We start from the raw sequence: 13,524 nt of genomic DNA, 5'->3' as shown, positions 1-13,524 counted from the left end.
GCTCTGACACATGACCCCCACTCCTCACGGCAGAGCTCTGCAAGGCCACAGCAGGCTAGTCCTCCAGGGGACACAGGTGGGCGGGCCATGGTACCCGGTCCCCAACGCTCTGGGTCCCTGTTCTGGCTCTGGGACCTCCAGATTCTCTGAGCCCCAGATGTCACACTCTGGGAAAATGAGGCTGGAACCCCTCGCCCTGAAGATGTCAGGGCTGGGCAGGCATCTCCGGCGCACCTGCAGCCGTTTCATCCCACTGAGGACCACCAGCTCCTGCCACTGCTTCTCCCAGCTCAACTGCCGTCTGCTGTCCCCCCGGATAGGGCAATCACGTGGATCCCAAGAGTCATAGCCCTTTTGGGTGACAACCGCCCCTGTGAGGACCCAAAGGTGAGCCTGGAGGTGAGAGGGGCGCCAGGTTTGTAGGTTTCACGCTACATTCCAGGGATGGGGCCTTAGCCAGCACTTCCAGACCAAACTAGAGACAGCCTAACAAAAAACACAATTAGCCTTGGAACAAGCAAGGTAAACAAATGTGTCATTCACGAATTTGTCCTGCGTTTTGATCTTCTGCCATTTTCCTGAAATCTCAGAGTGGCACCTGTCTTCCCGTGAGGACTCACAGAGCATGCCGGGAAGGAGCCATGGAGGCTGCTGGCACCAGAGCTGGACACCTAGACGAGCCCTCCTCCCTGACACACCCCCCACCTCCAAGCCAGGCCCCAAGGGCCCCAGACATCACGCGAGGCAGGAAGCCCATGGCACTCCACTTTTATTTTCTTCAACTGTACACAGACGTAAAATACTTTAACAGCAAGTCTACGGGCAAATTGTTTGGTTTTAAATTATTTTGAGACAGAACCTAAGGGGAACTTTATTAAATAAACATAAAGATGGGGACGTAAGGATACACACCTGCCTTCTACTGTCTTCATTCTTTCCTCTACCTTCTGGGTGTGTAAGGATAGAAGAGACACATCAAACTGAATAAACAAAATCCATTTATACCCTGAAACATTGGCAGGCCACTTAAGCGATGGTCGCATCTACCTCATCGAAGACGGCCTCACCATCTAATAAAAATTAAATCAGATCTCTTGGCCTCTTTGGTTCCAAAATTATGTATAATACATTTAACTGTATTCATTTTTTTGCTGCTATAAAAATAACTTCTTTTTTCAAATGGCAGTTTCTAATCATGCAACTAAATCAGTGCAAACATTAAAAGCAATCATTCGCTTAAAAAAGAAGCAAAGGATTTCATTTCAAGTATAAAAAATATAAAAAGAGTCGTACAAGTCCAGTTTCGTCTAGTGTGGGTCAACCCTTTAAATTGCATAGTTCACGTGGCACTTGGCCATGGAGAGGGCGAGCGCACTCACTGCCCGGCCAAGGGCCACTTCTGGACACGCGCAGAATCGGCAAGTGCTATATCATGTGTGCGCTCAGGCGGGCGGGCAAGTGGGCAGGGGCCACGTCCATGGTCGGCCCTGGGGGCCGTGACCCACGTGAGCAACTTCTGCAAAGCAGCTGCAAGATCCTCCCCGTCTCCCCAAGACCTGCTAAGCAGGGGGGAGGGGGCGAGACCCTACCACCACGCCTCTCCCCTCCCCGAACCAGCCCCGGAGGAAGGTCCCCAGCGGAGGCCAACAGATTGCAACATTTTGTCTTCGCATCTAGAACAATTCAGATTTTTTTTTTTAACTGAGAAGGTCATTAACTAGTGGAAAAGTCCCCTTTTCGGTTACACAAGTGGGACAAATGACCTGTCAGCTCGCTGGAGTTCAATTAAAGCATCAAATTAAGACCCCTCGCCTTTCCCTCCCTCCCCACCCCAAAAACACAGACACACACACGTCACGGCAGGGACCCAAGCGACGCGACGAGCGCTCAAACGGTCGTCGGCTCTGCTCCACGGTCTCTGACAGGTTGCTGTGTCCTTTCTGGAACTTTCTCCCACTGCAAGGGCACCTCGGGACAGGCGCCCCCTGGTCTCGCAGCACGGCCGATGCCAGGCAGGGAGGAAGCAGCCGCCACTGCAGAGCAGGCCTGGCCTGGAATGAGCCTCCTGCCTGCCCCAAGCACGCTCCCACCCCGCATCTGCTCCTCCGCTCTGCGCCCGCCCCCACCCCCCTCTCTCTCTCAGTGTCTCTTTGTGCTTTTACGTATGCTCGGAAGGCGTGATACAGAGTGGCCGGGCCAGCTGCTGGGGTGGTGGCTGCGTGCCCCATTCCTTCCAAGCGAGAGGCATGGGCGCTGAGCGGCCGCTCGGCACCGCATCCATCGGCTGGGATGCCAGAGGCCGCCTCGCGGGTGGCAGGAGGAGGCGTGGGGCTGTGCGTGGCCTACGTGCGCATTTTCGTCTCTATAGAGTCAGTCCAGGGGTCTCCCCCGCCTCCCCCGGCTTGTGAGTGCTCGCTTTGCGAAGCCCCAAGGGAAAGCTTTCAGGCCTCAGCGTCCAAGGCTCAGCCTGGCGTGCAACCCCCCACCCCCACCCCGCCGGGGCCATGCTCCGCGCCCCCCGCGCCAGCGTCAGGCGCAGCCGCACTCCTCCACGATCATGTTGGGCACGTCCCGCTTCACGATGTTGTACTCGTCGTCGAAGTACAGCATGGACATGGAGCTCAGCTTGGTGGGGATGCAGCAGGAGTTCACCGGGCCGGGATTCAGGCCCCGCATGCGGTATTGGTTCACCACGGCCGTGTGGAAGGAGGAGGCGGAGCCGGGGACCCCCGCCAGGTAGGCCGGGCAGCTGCCCTCGCAGTAGTTGCCGTAGTAGCCCGTGGGCGCAATGATCCAATCGTGCCAGCCGATGAGCCGGAAGTCGATGAAGAACTGTTGCCTGCAACAGAGGTTGGTCCGCCCGTCGCACTCCAGGCCTCGCTTGCGAATGCGGTGCCGGCTGTCCCCGAGCCGGGCCTGCACCACCACGAAGGGCCGGTGCGACTCCTCGCCGGGGTCCACGAACACTGGCGCCACGGCCAGCTCCCCGCAGCTATCGCACTGCACGTCCAGGTTGAGCCGCCGCTCACCGCGCTCGAACAAGGCCTGGATGGCGTCGGTGAGCGGGAAGGTGTGCCAGCCGCTGCGTTTCAGGTCCACCTTCTTCTCCACCACGTTCCACCTGTCGCCGTGGCCCTGCTCCTGGAAGTACACCTTGACCCGCACCTTCCGCCGGCTGCCCTTCTCCAACACGTAGGGCAGCAGCTTCAGGTACAGCCACAGGCTGGCCTGGACCACAAACAGGTTCTGGTTGCCTTCATTGGAGACGAAGAAGGACAGGCGGACCCTGGAGGAGGCGAGGCCATCTGCGGAGACAAGAGGAGAGCAGGCCAAGTTCACGCAGGGGGAACCTGAGGCCGCCAGCCCCGGGGACTCAGCACTAGCCTGATGCTGGGATGCAGACTCGCCACACCGCTGGAAAAGGCCATGGACCAGGAGCGACACTCCCGGACCCAGGCAACCTGGGAGGGGCAGAGACAAGCGCTGTCCATCCAGGCCTCGGGAGCAGGTTGGAGCCGGAGGGCCCTGGGCCTGTGAAACTCCTGCCTCACCTCTCCTAGGCCAGGGCTCCCTGGAGACAGGCTGTCAGGCCTCAAAGCTCAACAGAGGAACTTGTCAGGAGGCCAAGATCTTAACAAGTTGTTATGGGTATCTGTGCAATCTGGAAAACAAAACCAGGATCGCAGCGAGGATTTTGGGGGTGGGCTGCTTTAGTAGGTCTCCTTCTTTTCCTTCTCTCTCTCTCTTTTTTTTTTCTGGTTAACTTAGGGCATTGCAAAATCGCGCTGAGCCACCTACCGCCTCTTTGCAGTGTTTACCTAAGCATGATCTGATCCAACCCCCAGTGGAACCTCCACCACAAACAAGCCAGCAAGTCCTGCTCTGCTTCCTGACACAGGAACGTGGGCTCTGCGCGCTGCAGAGCGCAGCCCTGTGTCTGTGTAGCTCCTAGGAACAGGGCATTCAGCCTGCACGCTGGCCGTCAGCTCCTTCCACCAGACCCCGGGGCCCCACCACCTGCACGGTCCACACCTCCCAGGAAAGGTGGGGAACTGGCTCACTTGCTTTCTCAATCATGCAGCTCCACAAGAAAACGGGGAACCCCAACCAAGAGCTGACTCCCCTCACATCCTGTGTCTTAGTGACCCACCCCTCTGACAATCTCTACTGCCCCCCACCCAGGAAGGACAAATAAAGCGACTCAGTGGCCACAGCTGGTTTTAACAAACATCCCTCCACGCCCCCCCCCAACACCCGCCAGCCCCCTCCTCGGGCCCTGCATAGCTCCTTCTAATAACACTGACATCTGACTTTGAAATGGGGGAAGCTGTAGCCTTAAAAGCTGGTCTTGGACAAGCTGCCTGTGACCTGAATCTGTTATTTATACGCCAAAGAGCTGGCTCCGGGGAAACGGACTCGAAATATAACAGCCCCGCTGTCATTTTGTGCCATGGGGACCAAAAGGCCTCCTCGACCTTCCAGAATCGCATGTCCACCCCCCCGGGGGGGGGGGCAGTGGTAGGGGTGGGGGGAGCAGCCCAAGCACCTTTTTAACCCAAGCCCTCTAATTGCAGGTCGAGCTTCCCGAACTCCCGGCCGGCTGCTAAAACAGCAATGCACCTCTTTCTAAGCACAAGCCGGCTCTGATTGTGTCTGCCTTTTTCCACACCCGGCCATGCAAAACTTTTCATCCCTTTTCATCTGCAAGCGGCACCAGCACGGTCTGCCTGCTGCCTGGGGGGGGGGGGGGTGGCATCTGCAGCCAGGGGCACAACAGCTCCCCCCACCCAGACTCCTTCCCACCCCCAACCGCACAGGGGCTTCCCCCTCTGCGACCTTCTCCGCGGTTCCCTCCGCACAAATGGGGCCGGGCTCCAGGCACAAAAGCCAGCCTGGCTCATTCAAGTTCTGAAAAGGACAGCGGAACCCAAAGCACTTGCAGCATTTCAGCCGCGGCACATTTTCCTGCCTTTTTTTTTTTTTTTTTTTTAAGTTCTAAAAGATTCCCCCCCTCTCCTTGCTCTTTATATTTAGACGGTGGTAGAAATTTGCAGTCTGCGGCCCCGAGCGTGTGTTGAGGGGTGGCTTCCAGAAAGGAGCCCTGCCCTTTGTTAACTGCGAACTCCGCGGCGCTGGGAGCGAGGGCTGCCGCCGGCCGCTGCCAGGCAAGGCCAAAGGCACGGGGCTGTCCCCGAGCCGCGTCTTTCTCTGCGTAAATGATGGACCTGTTGAGAAGCCGGCCTTCCGCCCGATTCTAATGCCCACACAATCGGAAGAGGTTGCCTAGCTCTCCCCAGCGAGGCTTCAGCAATCCTGGCAAGCCCACGCCGCCCGGCGAGGGAAGCGCCCCCGGGGGCCTCTCACGCAGACACACACACACGCACACACAAGCAAACACACACACACACATGCACGCACGCACACACGCGCCCGTGCGCGCGCTCCTCCGGCCCACGTATATCAACAAGCACACACATCTCCATCCACACTGCTAAGCCTGCACTCCGATCGTGGGAAACAAAAACATTAGGCAATCACCAAGCAAGTGCCCGCAGAGCCAGCCGGGGCCGCACGCATCTGCCGGGAGGGGGGCCGCGCGCCCACAGGCGCTGGGGCCCCGATGCCAGCGAGCAGGGGGCGGTTGGGCAGCGGGGCCGGGAGAGGGGTCTGCGGCCTGGGGAGGGAGGGCTGCGAGCCGCCGCAGCGCGCGCGGCACGGCCGGACGGGCCAGGCTGGGAGTCCAAGCTGCCCCCGGGGCGCTCGGGCTGCGGCCGGCCGGAGCCTGCAGGGAGAGGGGGAGAGGAAGGGAAGGAGGGGCGCGCGCAGCGGCTGGCAGCCCGGAGGGCACGACCCACCTGCCTCGGCAAAGCTGATAATTTCCGAGACGCGCTCCTGGCCGTCGGCGCCCGGGCTGGCATGGCCGTCGAGGTGCGGAATCTCCACGCGCCCGTCCTCGCGCACCTTGCCTGCGTGCAGCTTTCGCAGGGCCGTGACCATGGCGGCCTTGGGCACGGCGTGCGTGATGTTGGGCCGGCCCCGCAACTGCAGGCGGTTCAAGATGTGCCGCTTCACCGCCTCCAGGAAGTCGCCGTCCATCCGGCCCAGCTCCTCGGGCCGCCGGAAGCCGCCGCACGACGCACAGGTGTCCTGTGAGCCGCCCGGGGCTCCGGGCGGCGGGGGCGGCGGCGGCGCAGCGGGCGACGGCGGGGGCGTGGGCGAGCCCCAGGCCTCGGGCCCCAGCCAGCCGGCCGCCAGCAGCAGCAGGCAGGCGGCCCCCAACGCCCGACCGGGGAGCCCGTCCATGGTGCGCCGCTGGCGACGAGGGCGCCCGCCGCGAGGCGAGGCGAGCCGAGCGGAGCGGAGCGCAGGGCCGGGCTCCGGGCTCCGGGCGCACCGCCCCGCCCCGCCCCCGCCCGCGCCCGCCCGGGGCCTCCGCCCGCCCGCCCGCCTGGAGAGGGCTGCGGCCGGCTCGCAGGGGGAGGGGGCCCGGCCGGGCCGCGGGGGTTCCCGCGCGGTGGAGAAGGGGCGCCGAGGGCCGCGGGGCCCGGAGGGGCGCGCCGGGCGAGGCGGGGCCGGCGGGTCACTGCCGCGCGGGCGTCTCGGGGCGCTTCGGCATCCGCAGCCTGCTGCCCATCCTCGCCGCGTCGGGGCCCCGCAGCTTCGCTCGGGCGAAGCGAAAGCAGCCGCAGCGGCGAAGGAGGCTCGGTCGACGCAACTTGGCCGAGACGGAAGCGAAGGCGCCGGAGCCCCCCGGAGCGGAGCCGGGCGCGGCTTGGCGCGGCGCTGCGGCGGGCGCTGCGGCGGGGCCCCGCGCTCGCACCTGAGCGCCTCGCCCTCGCTCCTCGCGCCGGGGAAGGGAAGGGCAGCTGCGGGCGGCGACGGGCAGGTCTTCCTTTCGGCGGGCCGGCGGGCGGCGGTGCGGAGCGAACGCGGTGCCGGGGAGCGCCGGCCGCGCGGGCCCGCTCAGCAGCGGCGCCGAGCCCTCGGCCGCGGGCCCTGCAGTCCTGTCGGCGCGTCACGCGGCAAAGTTGTCTCCTGGCTCCCGGAGCGCCGCATCCACGGGCGGGCGGCGGCGGGCGGGCCGGCCGCTGCGCGCCTCGCCGGGGCCTCTGCTCCGCCCGCCTCCTCGCTGCCCGCCTCCCTCCCTCCGCCTTGCCTGCGCGGGCCGGCCGGGCGCGGGGTGCCGCGCGCGGAGGGCGAGGCGGAGGCAGGGCCCTTCTCGCCCGGTTCTCCTGTGCCGGTCGCGGCGCCGGCGGCGATGTGAGCTCGAGCGCCCAAAAGTCTTGCAGCGGCCCCGGAGCGGGCTCCTGGCTCGTGCCCGCACTGGCACACGCCGCGGGTGGAGAGAGCGCGGGCGGCGGCGGTGGCGGCAGCGGCGGCGTCCCCGCGCCCGGTCACGGCACGGAGTGCGGAGCGCGCGGAGGACAACGACTTCTCAGAGCCCTCGCTGCTCTTACTCTCCCCGTTTTTCTTCCCAAGGGATAAAAAAGCCGCACAATCTCCGTATGTGCGCGCGCGTTGAGATAGACGTTGGCAGAGAAAGGGGGCGGGGGAGTGTCGTCCCGGCCGTGCGGGAGGAGATGGTGCGCGCCTGCACGCCCGGGTCCCGAGGGAGGGGGCGGAATCTGCTCCGGTCGGGGCCGCCCCCAGCCCCGCTCCCCTCAGCTCTTTCCCTTTCTGCCCTGGCGAGGAGGAGGGGCGAGCCTGCCCTCGCCCCTCCCCCCAACCCCCCGCAATGCTAGGCCACTTTTGCTACCTCGAAACTTTCCCACCACGTGGGTGCCCCGGACCCTCGTCCTGCTTGGGCGGCGGGCGGCCCTGCCCCTGCCCCGGCCACCGTCCTCCCGGACCCGGGGAGCCGACTCCCGCTGTCTTGGCCGCCTCGGGCCCTCCGGGGTTCCCTTCTCGGGCCTGCCTGGGGAGGCGCGGAGGTGGGGGGGGGGGGCGGCCGGCGCGGTTCCCGACGCCGCGGGACAGGCTCCGCAGGTGCATGCGGCTCGCGACTACTGCCCCCACACCCAGCCCCTAAGCTGGAAGGCGGCAGTGGCCGCTGGAGGCCTGGCCAGCTGCTCCGCCATGGGGGAAGCTCCGAGCAACGCCCACATCTTGCGGGGTCTCGGCCTCCGGACTCCGAAGCCGGTGAGCCCCGGAGCTTGCCGGGCCAGCGGGGTCTCCAGCTCCACCTCCCCACTAATGCACAAACCTATACCCCGCTGGATCCCGGGATAGCTTTGCGGGGAGTGACCTTGGACAGAGCCTCCACCTCCCCGTCCCGGTCCCCGTCCAGGGGTCACAGTGGTATCTGTGTCACGGACTAGGTGCAAGCCTGCCAAGGGACGCCGAGGAACGCTGGCTCCAAGGCGCCAAGCAAGAAACACCAGGCGTGGGAACCTGACCCCCAGACCCTGAATGCCATTTATTCCTCCCTCCCCTCCTCACGTCGCCACCTGGGGGCGGGGGCGGCAGGGCAGGGCCCACGGGAGGTCGCGCCCCCTCCCCCCACCCCTGCCTGGCCTGGCCGGACCCGCACCCGCAACAATAGGCGGGTCTCCACGGCAGAAGCAGGGGACCGAAAGTTACTCCGGCTTTCTTGGGATGGTGCGAGACCCGGACGAGCTTAGCCTCCGGCTGGAGATCCATCCCCCACCTCCCCGTTGAGAGCCTAGCCCGCGGGGCAGTCCCGCTGCCTTGGGGCTCGGCTGGGAGAGCTGCAGCCGGCCGAGGCCCGCCAAGCCTGGAGGCCGAGCGCCCCCTCCCTCCCAAGCGGAGGAACCGTCCTACAGTCCGCAGGGCAAGACGGGCCGGTCGGAGTTGGCTAAGCCCAGGTCAGAAGCAGGGACGCGAGAGGATGGGCCGTGACGACCCTGAGGCTTCTCCAGGGGCGTCTGTACTGCTCCCAACCACTTTCTCTGTCTGAGCCAACAGCTCCTATGGGGTGGCCCTGAGCCCTGCACCGCCCTGGCGACTCTGCTGTCTCCATCAGCCCAGTCCTGGACCACAGCAGGCACGCTCAGGCTCAGCACTGCTGACACACGCAGCGCCCTCTCTCCTGCGCCGTGAAACCTTTCCTTGCGCTGCTGTGCCCGGATCAAGACGCTCAGCCCGGCTGTTAGGTCCTCACCAAGGGGGGAAGACCAGACCTGACATATGAGCAGAGAGAGCTTATGGAAGCAATGATTGGTTGATGGGGTGAATGCGAGGCGTAACAGCCTGTGAAGGGTTTAGCAACCCCCACTCCCCCACCTGAGACCCCCCCAATGGCTACAGCCCCCATCTGAGCTGGACAGTGCTGGGGGGGCAGGGGGGAGGAGGGGGCGCCCCACCTTCCAGAAGGCACAGTGTCCTGCCTGCTGACCTGGCACCAGAGAGCAGCAAAAGCCACCGCGTCCTTGCTGATAGGCGGAGGGAAGAGGATCCTGGGAGCAGGGTCCACACTTGGCTCCTCTGGTGGTGAAGCTGTTGGCCCTGCAGCCGGGAACTGGGTCAAGCGGTCCTCAGAAACCATCTGCTGGGGAAGCTGGGATTATCCCGCCCTCCACTGATCCCCCAGCCCATGGGCGCCCAGGGTGTAAATTGAGTTCTTCCAGATCACCTCGGACCTTTTTTTTTGGGGGGGGGGGTGCCCTGCATCTCCTCCTGTTCCTGTTACTTCAAAGCCCCTCATTTAGCATTGAGTTCAGTTCTCCTGGGCCTGGTAACCTCAACCTTCAGTCCTGGCCAGGGATGTGACCGCACCTGTCGGTTTTGAATACAATAATATTCATCAGTGCTGCAGCCAACACCCTCTACACAGGCTGCAAAACCAGGCCACCCCCACGCAGGATGCTGGCAACTGCAGCCCAGTGGCGGGGGCAAGACAGGAACATGGCGACACCATGGCTCTGGGCACACTGATGACACAGGAGGAGCCCTCCAGGAAGCCCTGGGCACTTGCTGTCCTGCCAGTCTTTTTGAACAACCCTGAGTGTCCATTTGTGGGTGGTGCAAAGATCCACAACCGACAAGGCAAACCTTAAAAGTGAGCCTTAAGGCTCTTGGGGATAAAAAAAAAAAAAAGAATTGAGTACCAGGTGCAGTTCTTGGCTGCACAGCCCCTGCAGGTGCAGAGGTAAAGAGAGACACCCTTTGCATCAGAGGGCACTCGGCTGCAGCCAGGCTTTGGGCAGAGTTGGGCTCAAGGAGCTGGCATTCCTGGTGGAGTAGCTGCCATTGCCAAGCCCCACCATGGTGTGTGCCTCGCACTGCCCAGCACAGCTCGGTGTCCCCAAGGGAGGGAGCCTCTCCAGACCCAACACTGTGCCGGCCCAACCAGCAGCCCAGGGCGTAGGACGGACAGCCCGAGCCCAGAGCCAGGCTCCGAGGAAGCGTCAGTTGGGGATGTCTCCAAGGACGAGGGCTCCAATGCCAGCATGAAGCCCCACAGAGCACCCACAGGCCACCTCCTGCCTTGACATCACAGAAGCAAGCCCTGGAGGAGAGAGCGGGGTAGGGAGGGCGATTTTGAGAAGACAGCCCCCGTGTTTCTCACCAGAGCCTGCTGAATGGCTTCCTCTTCCCCAGGACCCCTGTGGCTGCCCGCGTCCTTATGTCGGCTGTGGGCTCAGCGGGGATCTGGGGCTGAGACCTTCCTTGCTACACGCCCAGAGCAGCTCGGTGCCCAGAACGATGCCTGTGTCCATGAGCGCTGTGGTTCATCACGTGCACGGGATGAAGGAGCCGGGGTGTCCACGTGCGGCTCAGCCCAGACCCTGTAGGCCCCCTGCAGAGCTGGTTCTGCAACACAGCCCCCTTGTGTGTGTGCGCATGTGTGTACATGTGTGTGTGCACACGTGTGCATGTGTGTTGCTATTCCCTCTCCCCCAGGCACAGACACTCAGACACAGGCACAGCCCACTTGCTCATGCCCCCGAGCCTATTCCCTAAAGAGGCCTTAACAGAAAACCCTGTGGGGGGCGGGGGGCAGGGGGCGCTTCTCATCCACTGTGCTACTCTTGAGCTAACTCCTCCACTTCCGAACACCTGCAATCTCTGATTTGTTGCCAAGGGCCCCCCAAAGCATCGTGAACTGGGTCTCTCTCAGGAAAACCCTGGAGCCAAGAAGGCACCAGCTCAAGGGGACCCTTCTCCGCTTCTCCCCGCAAGGGATGTGGGCGGGGCTGCTGGAGCTGCAGTAGAGGAGGGGTTAGCATGCTCTGAACACTTGGGAAATACTTCAACAGCAGGCCCCATCGGGATGGCTGTCCAAGTCGGTGTATTTTCTAGAAAAAAAAATAGAGGTGCTAAATGCAGCAGTTGGTTAGTGGCCCACTTCAAATTGCTAATCACAAACTATTCCTAGCGCAGAATTCCTTCCCATTCGTTCAATGAACACACTGGATTAACAGCTGGGAATACAGCCATGCCAGATCTTCCCCCTGGTCTACTGGGAGGAAGCAGGGGGCAAGCCACCCACCCCTGCCAGGAGTCGTCTCCAGAGAGGCAGGGTTGGACTGGAACCACGAAGCAGGAGGAGGTATTTTCTGGATGGACTCCAGAAAGGGTAGGTGGTCAAGGGATGGGGTCTATGTGCTGAACCCCCAGAGAGCAGGTTCTTGGTGAGGACCAAGGGCAAATCCAGGGTGCCCAGTCTAGGGGGGTGGGCCCATACGCAGCATCGTGCTGGGCGAGACCCAGCCCCTAGGGGAGGAGGAAGCCACAGGGACTTGGTGGCAGTGAGGACCAAGGGGAGGAAGGTGCTGACTGGGCTCCTTGCACTAGGACCCCTGAGCTGGGCAGCTCGTGGGAGGGGGGCAGGTTGGCTGGCCACAGAGCAGAGAGAGCCGGGGCAGGGGTGGCCCTCTCCATGCACTCTGCAGGACCCAGAACCCAAGGACCCAGTTAGTTTACAACTAATAAGGAGAAAGAGGTATTTCCCAGGTTTCCTACCCTTGGGACCTTCAAGCCCAACTGTGTCCCATTGGAGAACCTCCTAGTAAGTAGCTTTCCTCAGTCCTCAGCTGGTGAACTTCAAAGCTGACCTTGGAGGAGGAGATGACCTGCCCACCTAATAAACCATCTGCAAGGCAAAGTGCACAGGCAGCCTAAGACGGCATTGCTCAGGCCCCAGCCGGCAGGGAAGAAAGGGGAACTATGCTTGCAGGTAGACAAGACCTGTTTCTTGCTCTTTGAACAAAGCTAGTGCACTCTCCAGTTCATTTACATGTATGAAAGCCAAGGTCCTCTATTCCCCATGGCCAACACCCCCAGCCGCACACAAGTGCTCCATATTCATAGAACTCAGCACCTGCGCAGCAGCCAGCGTAAAAATGGCTCAGAAAGCGAAACACAGCATCCCACGGGTCTCCCGGAAGCACGCAGACGATGCTCACCGCATTTCAAACGTTTTCCCACCAAAGTAAACTTTTTTTTTCCAATTCCACTTTTTTTTTCTATGAACTTTTTGAAGTCCCTTCACATGGCTGGGCTGGGTGTCACGCACTCGCTCTTCTTTTCGACCCAAGACTCTAAGAGTTCTCCAAGTCAGTGAGACCGTCTCTGTCTTGCCACCAAAGGGGACTCTGTAGGGGAGACACTGAGGGGTAGAAGTGTGCTAACCTGAGAAAGGAGCCGCTTCTCACCCACCTCCTAGGGCCTGAGTGCATCCAATGCTTCCAGCACCTTCTCTTTCCCGTGTAGTAGATTATGGGTTTAAAATGCTGGCGGAGGGGAGGGGCCGCGGGGGAATGAAGACAAAGGGAAGGATCTGATGTTTGTTCCAAGTGTGAATGTATATTTAAATCTAATTGGGAGACCTCCTCGCGAAGACAGAGCTGCAACTGAGCGCTGGCCTATGAAAAGACAGGCACCTATGGTACACTCACTGTCTAAGCTGGTAAAAAAATTCCCCGAGGGGGGCAGCGCTGTGGTGTAGTGGACTAAGCCTCTGTCTGTGACGCCGGCATTCCATAGGGGCGCCCGTTCGAGACCCGACTGCTCCACTTCCAATCCAGCTCTCTGCTGTGGCCTGGGAAAGCAGTAGAAGATGGCCCAAGTCCTTGGGTCCCTGCACCCACATAGGAGACCTGGAGGAAGCTCCTGGCTCCTGGCTTCGGATGAGCTCAGCTCTGGCCGTTGTAGTCATCTGGGGAAATGAGCTAGTAGATGGAAGCCCTCTCTCTCTCTCTCTCTCTCTCTCTCTCTCTCTAGCTCTACCTCTCTCTGTAACTCTGTCTTTGAAATAAATAAAATAAATCTTTTAAAAGAAAAAAAAAAAAAAACGATTCCCAGAGCCGGTTGCATCAGTGCTGCCGGGAGAACCCGGCGCGGAGCACAGGGTACCAGGCAGTGGCTCGGCTTCCACCCGCCAGCAGAGCTTCGTCTGCCCAGAGGTTTTTCATGCAAGCGGGTCCCAGGCCAGGAAGCTGAGGATTTGCCTGTCACACCTTGAGGACGGTAAGGGAGAGAAGCCGAAATGGTAGATGACAGGTGACTACATAGAAGATGGACAGATGATACAGATGCGCGGATGATTAGATAGACAGAAGA

The 13,524-nt window shown here is 61.8% G+C and overlaps 1 protein-coding gene across 1 annotated transcript; it reads right to left on the bottom strand.

The window, feature by feature from the left end:
* Positions 1-751: 751 nt before the first annotated feature.
* INHBB (inhibin subunit beta B) lies at positions 752-8,748 on the bottom strand. Its single transcript, XM_008258466.4, has 2 exons — positions 5,856-8,748; positions 752-3,305 (listed from the first exon to the last, which is right to left on the bottom strand). The coding sequence occupies exons 1-2, from the start codon at positions 6,301-6,303 to the stop codon at positions 2,530-2,532; spliced, it is 1,224 nt and encodes a 407-aa protein (XP_008256688.1). The 5' UTR covers positions 6,304-8,748; the 3' UTR covers positions 752-2,529.
* Positions 8,749-13,524: the final 4,776 nt, after the last annotated feature.

This window comes from Oryctolagus cuniculus, chromosome 3 (genome assembly GCF_964237555.1).
Source record: "Oryctolagus cuniculus chromosome 3, mOryCun1.1, whole genome shotgun sequence".
Taxonomy (NCBI): Eukaryota; Metazoa; Chordata; class Mammalia; order Lagomorpha; family Leporidae; genus Oryctolagus; species Oryctolagus cuniculus.
The sequence above is the reverse complement of the archived record's forward strand: the minus strand, read 5'-3'. Positions and strand labels throughout refer to the sequence as shown.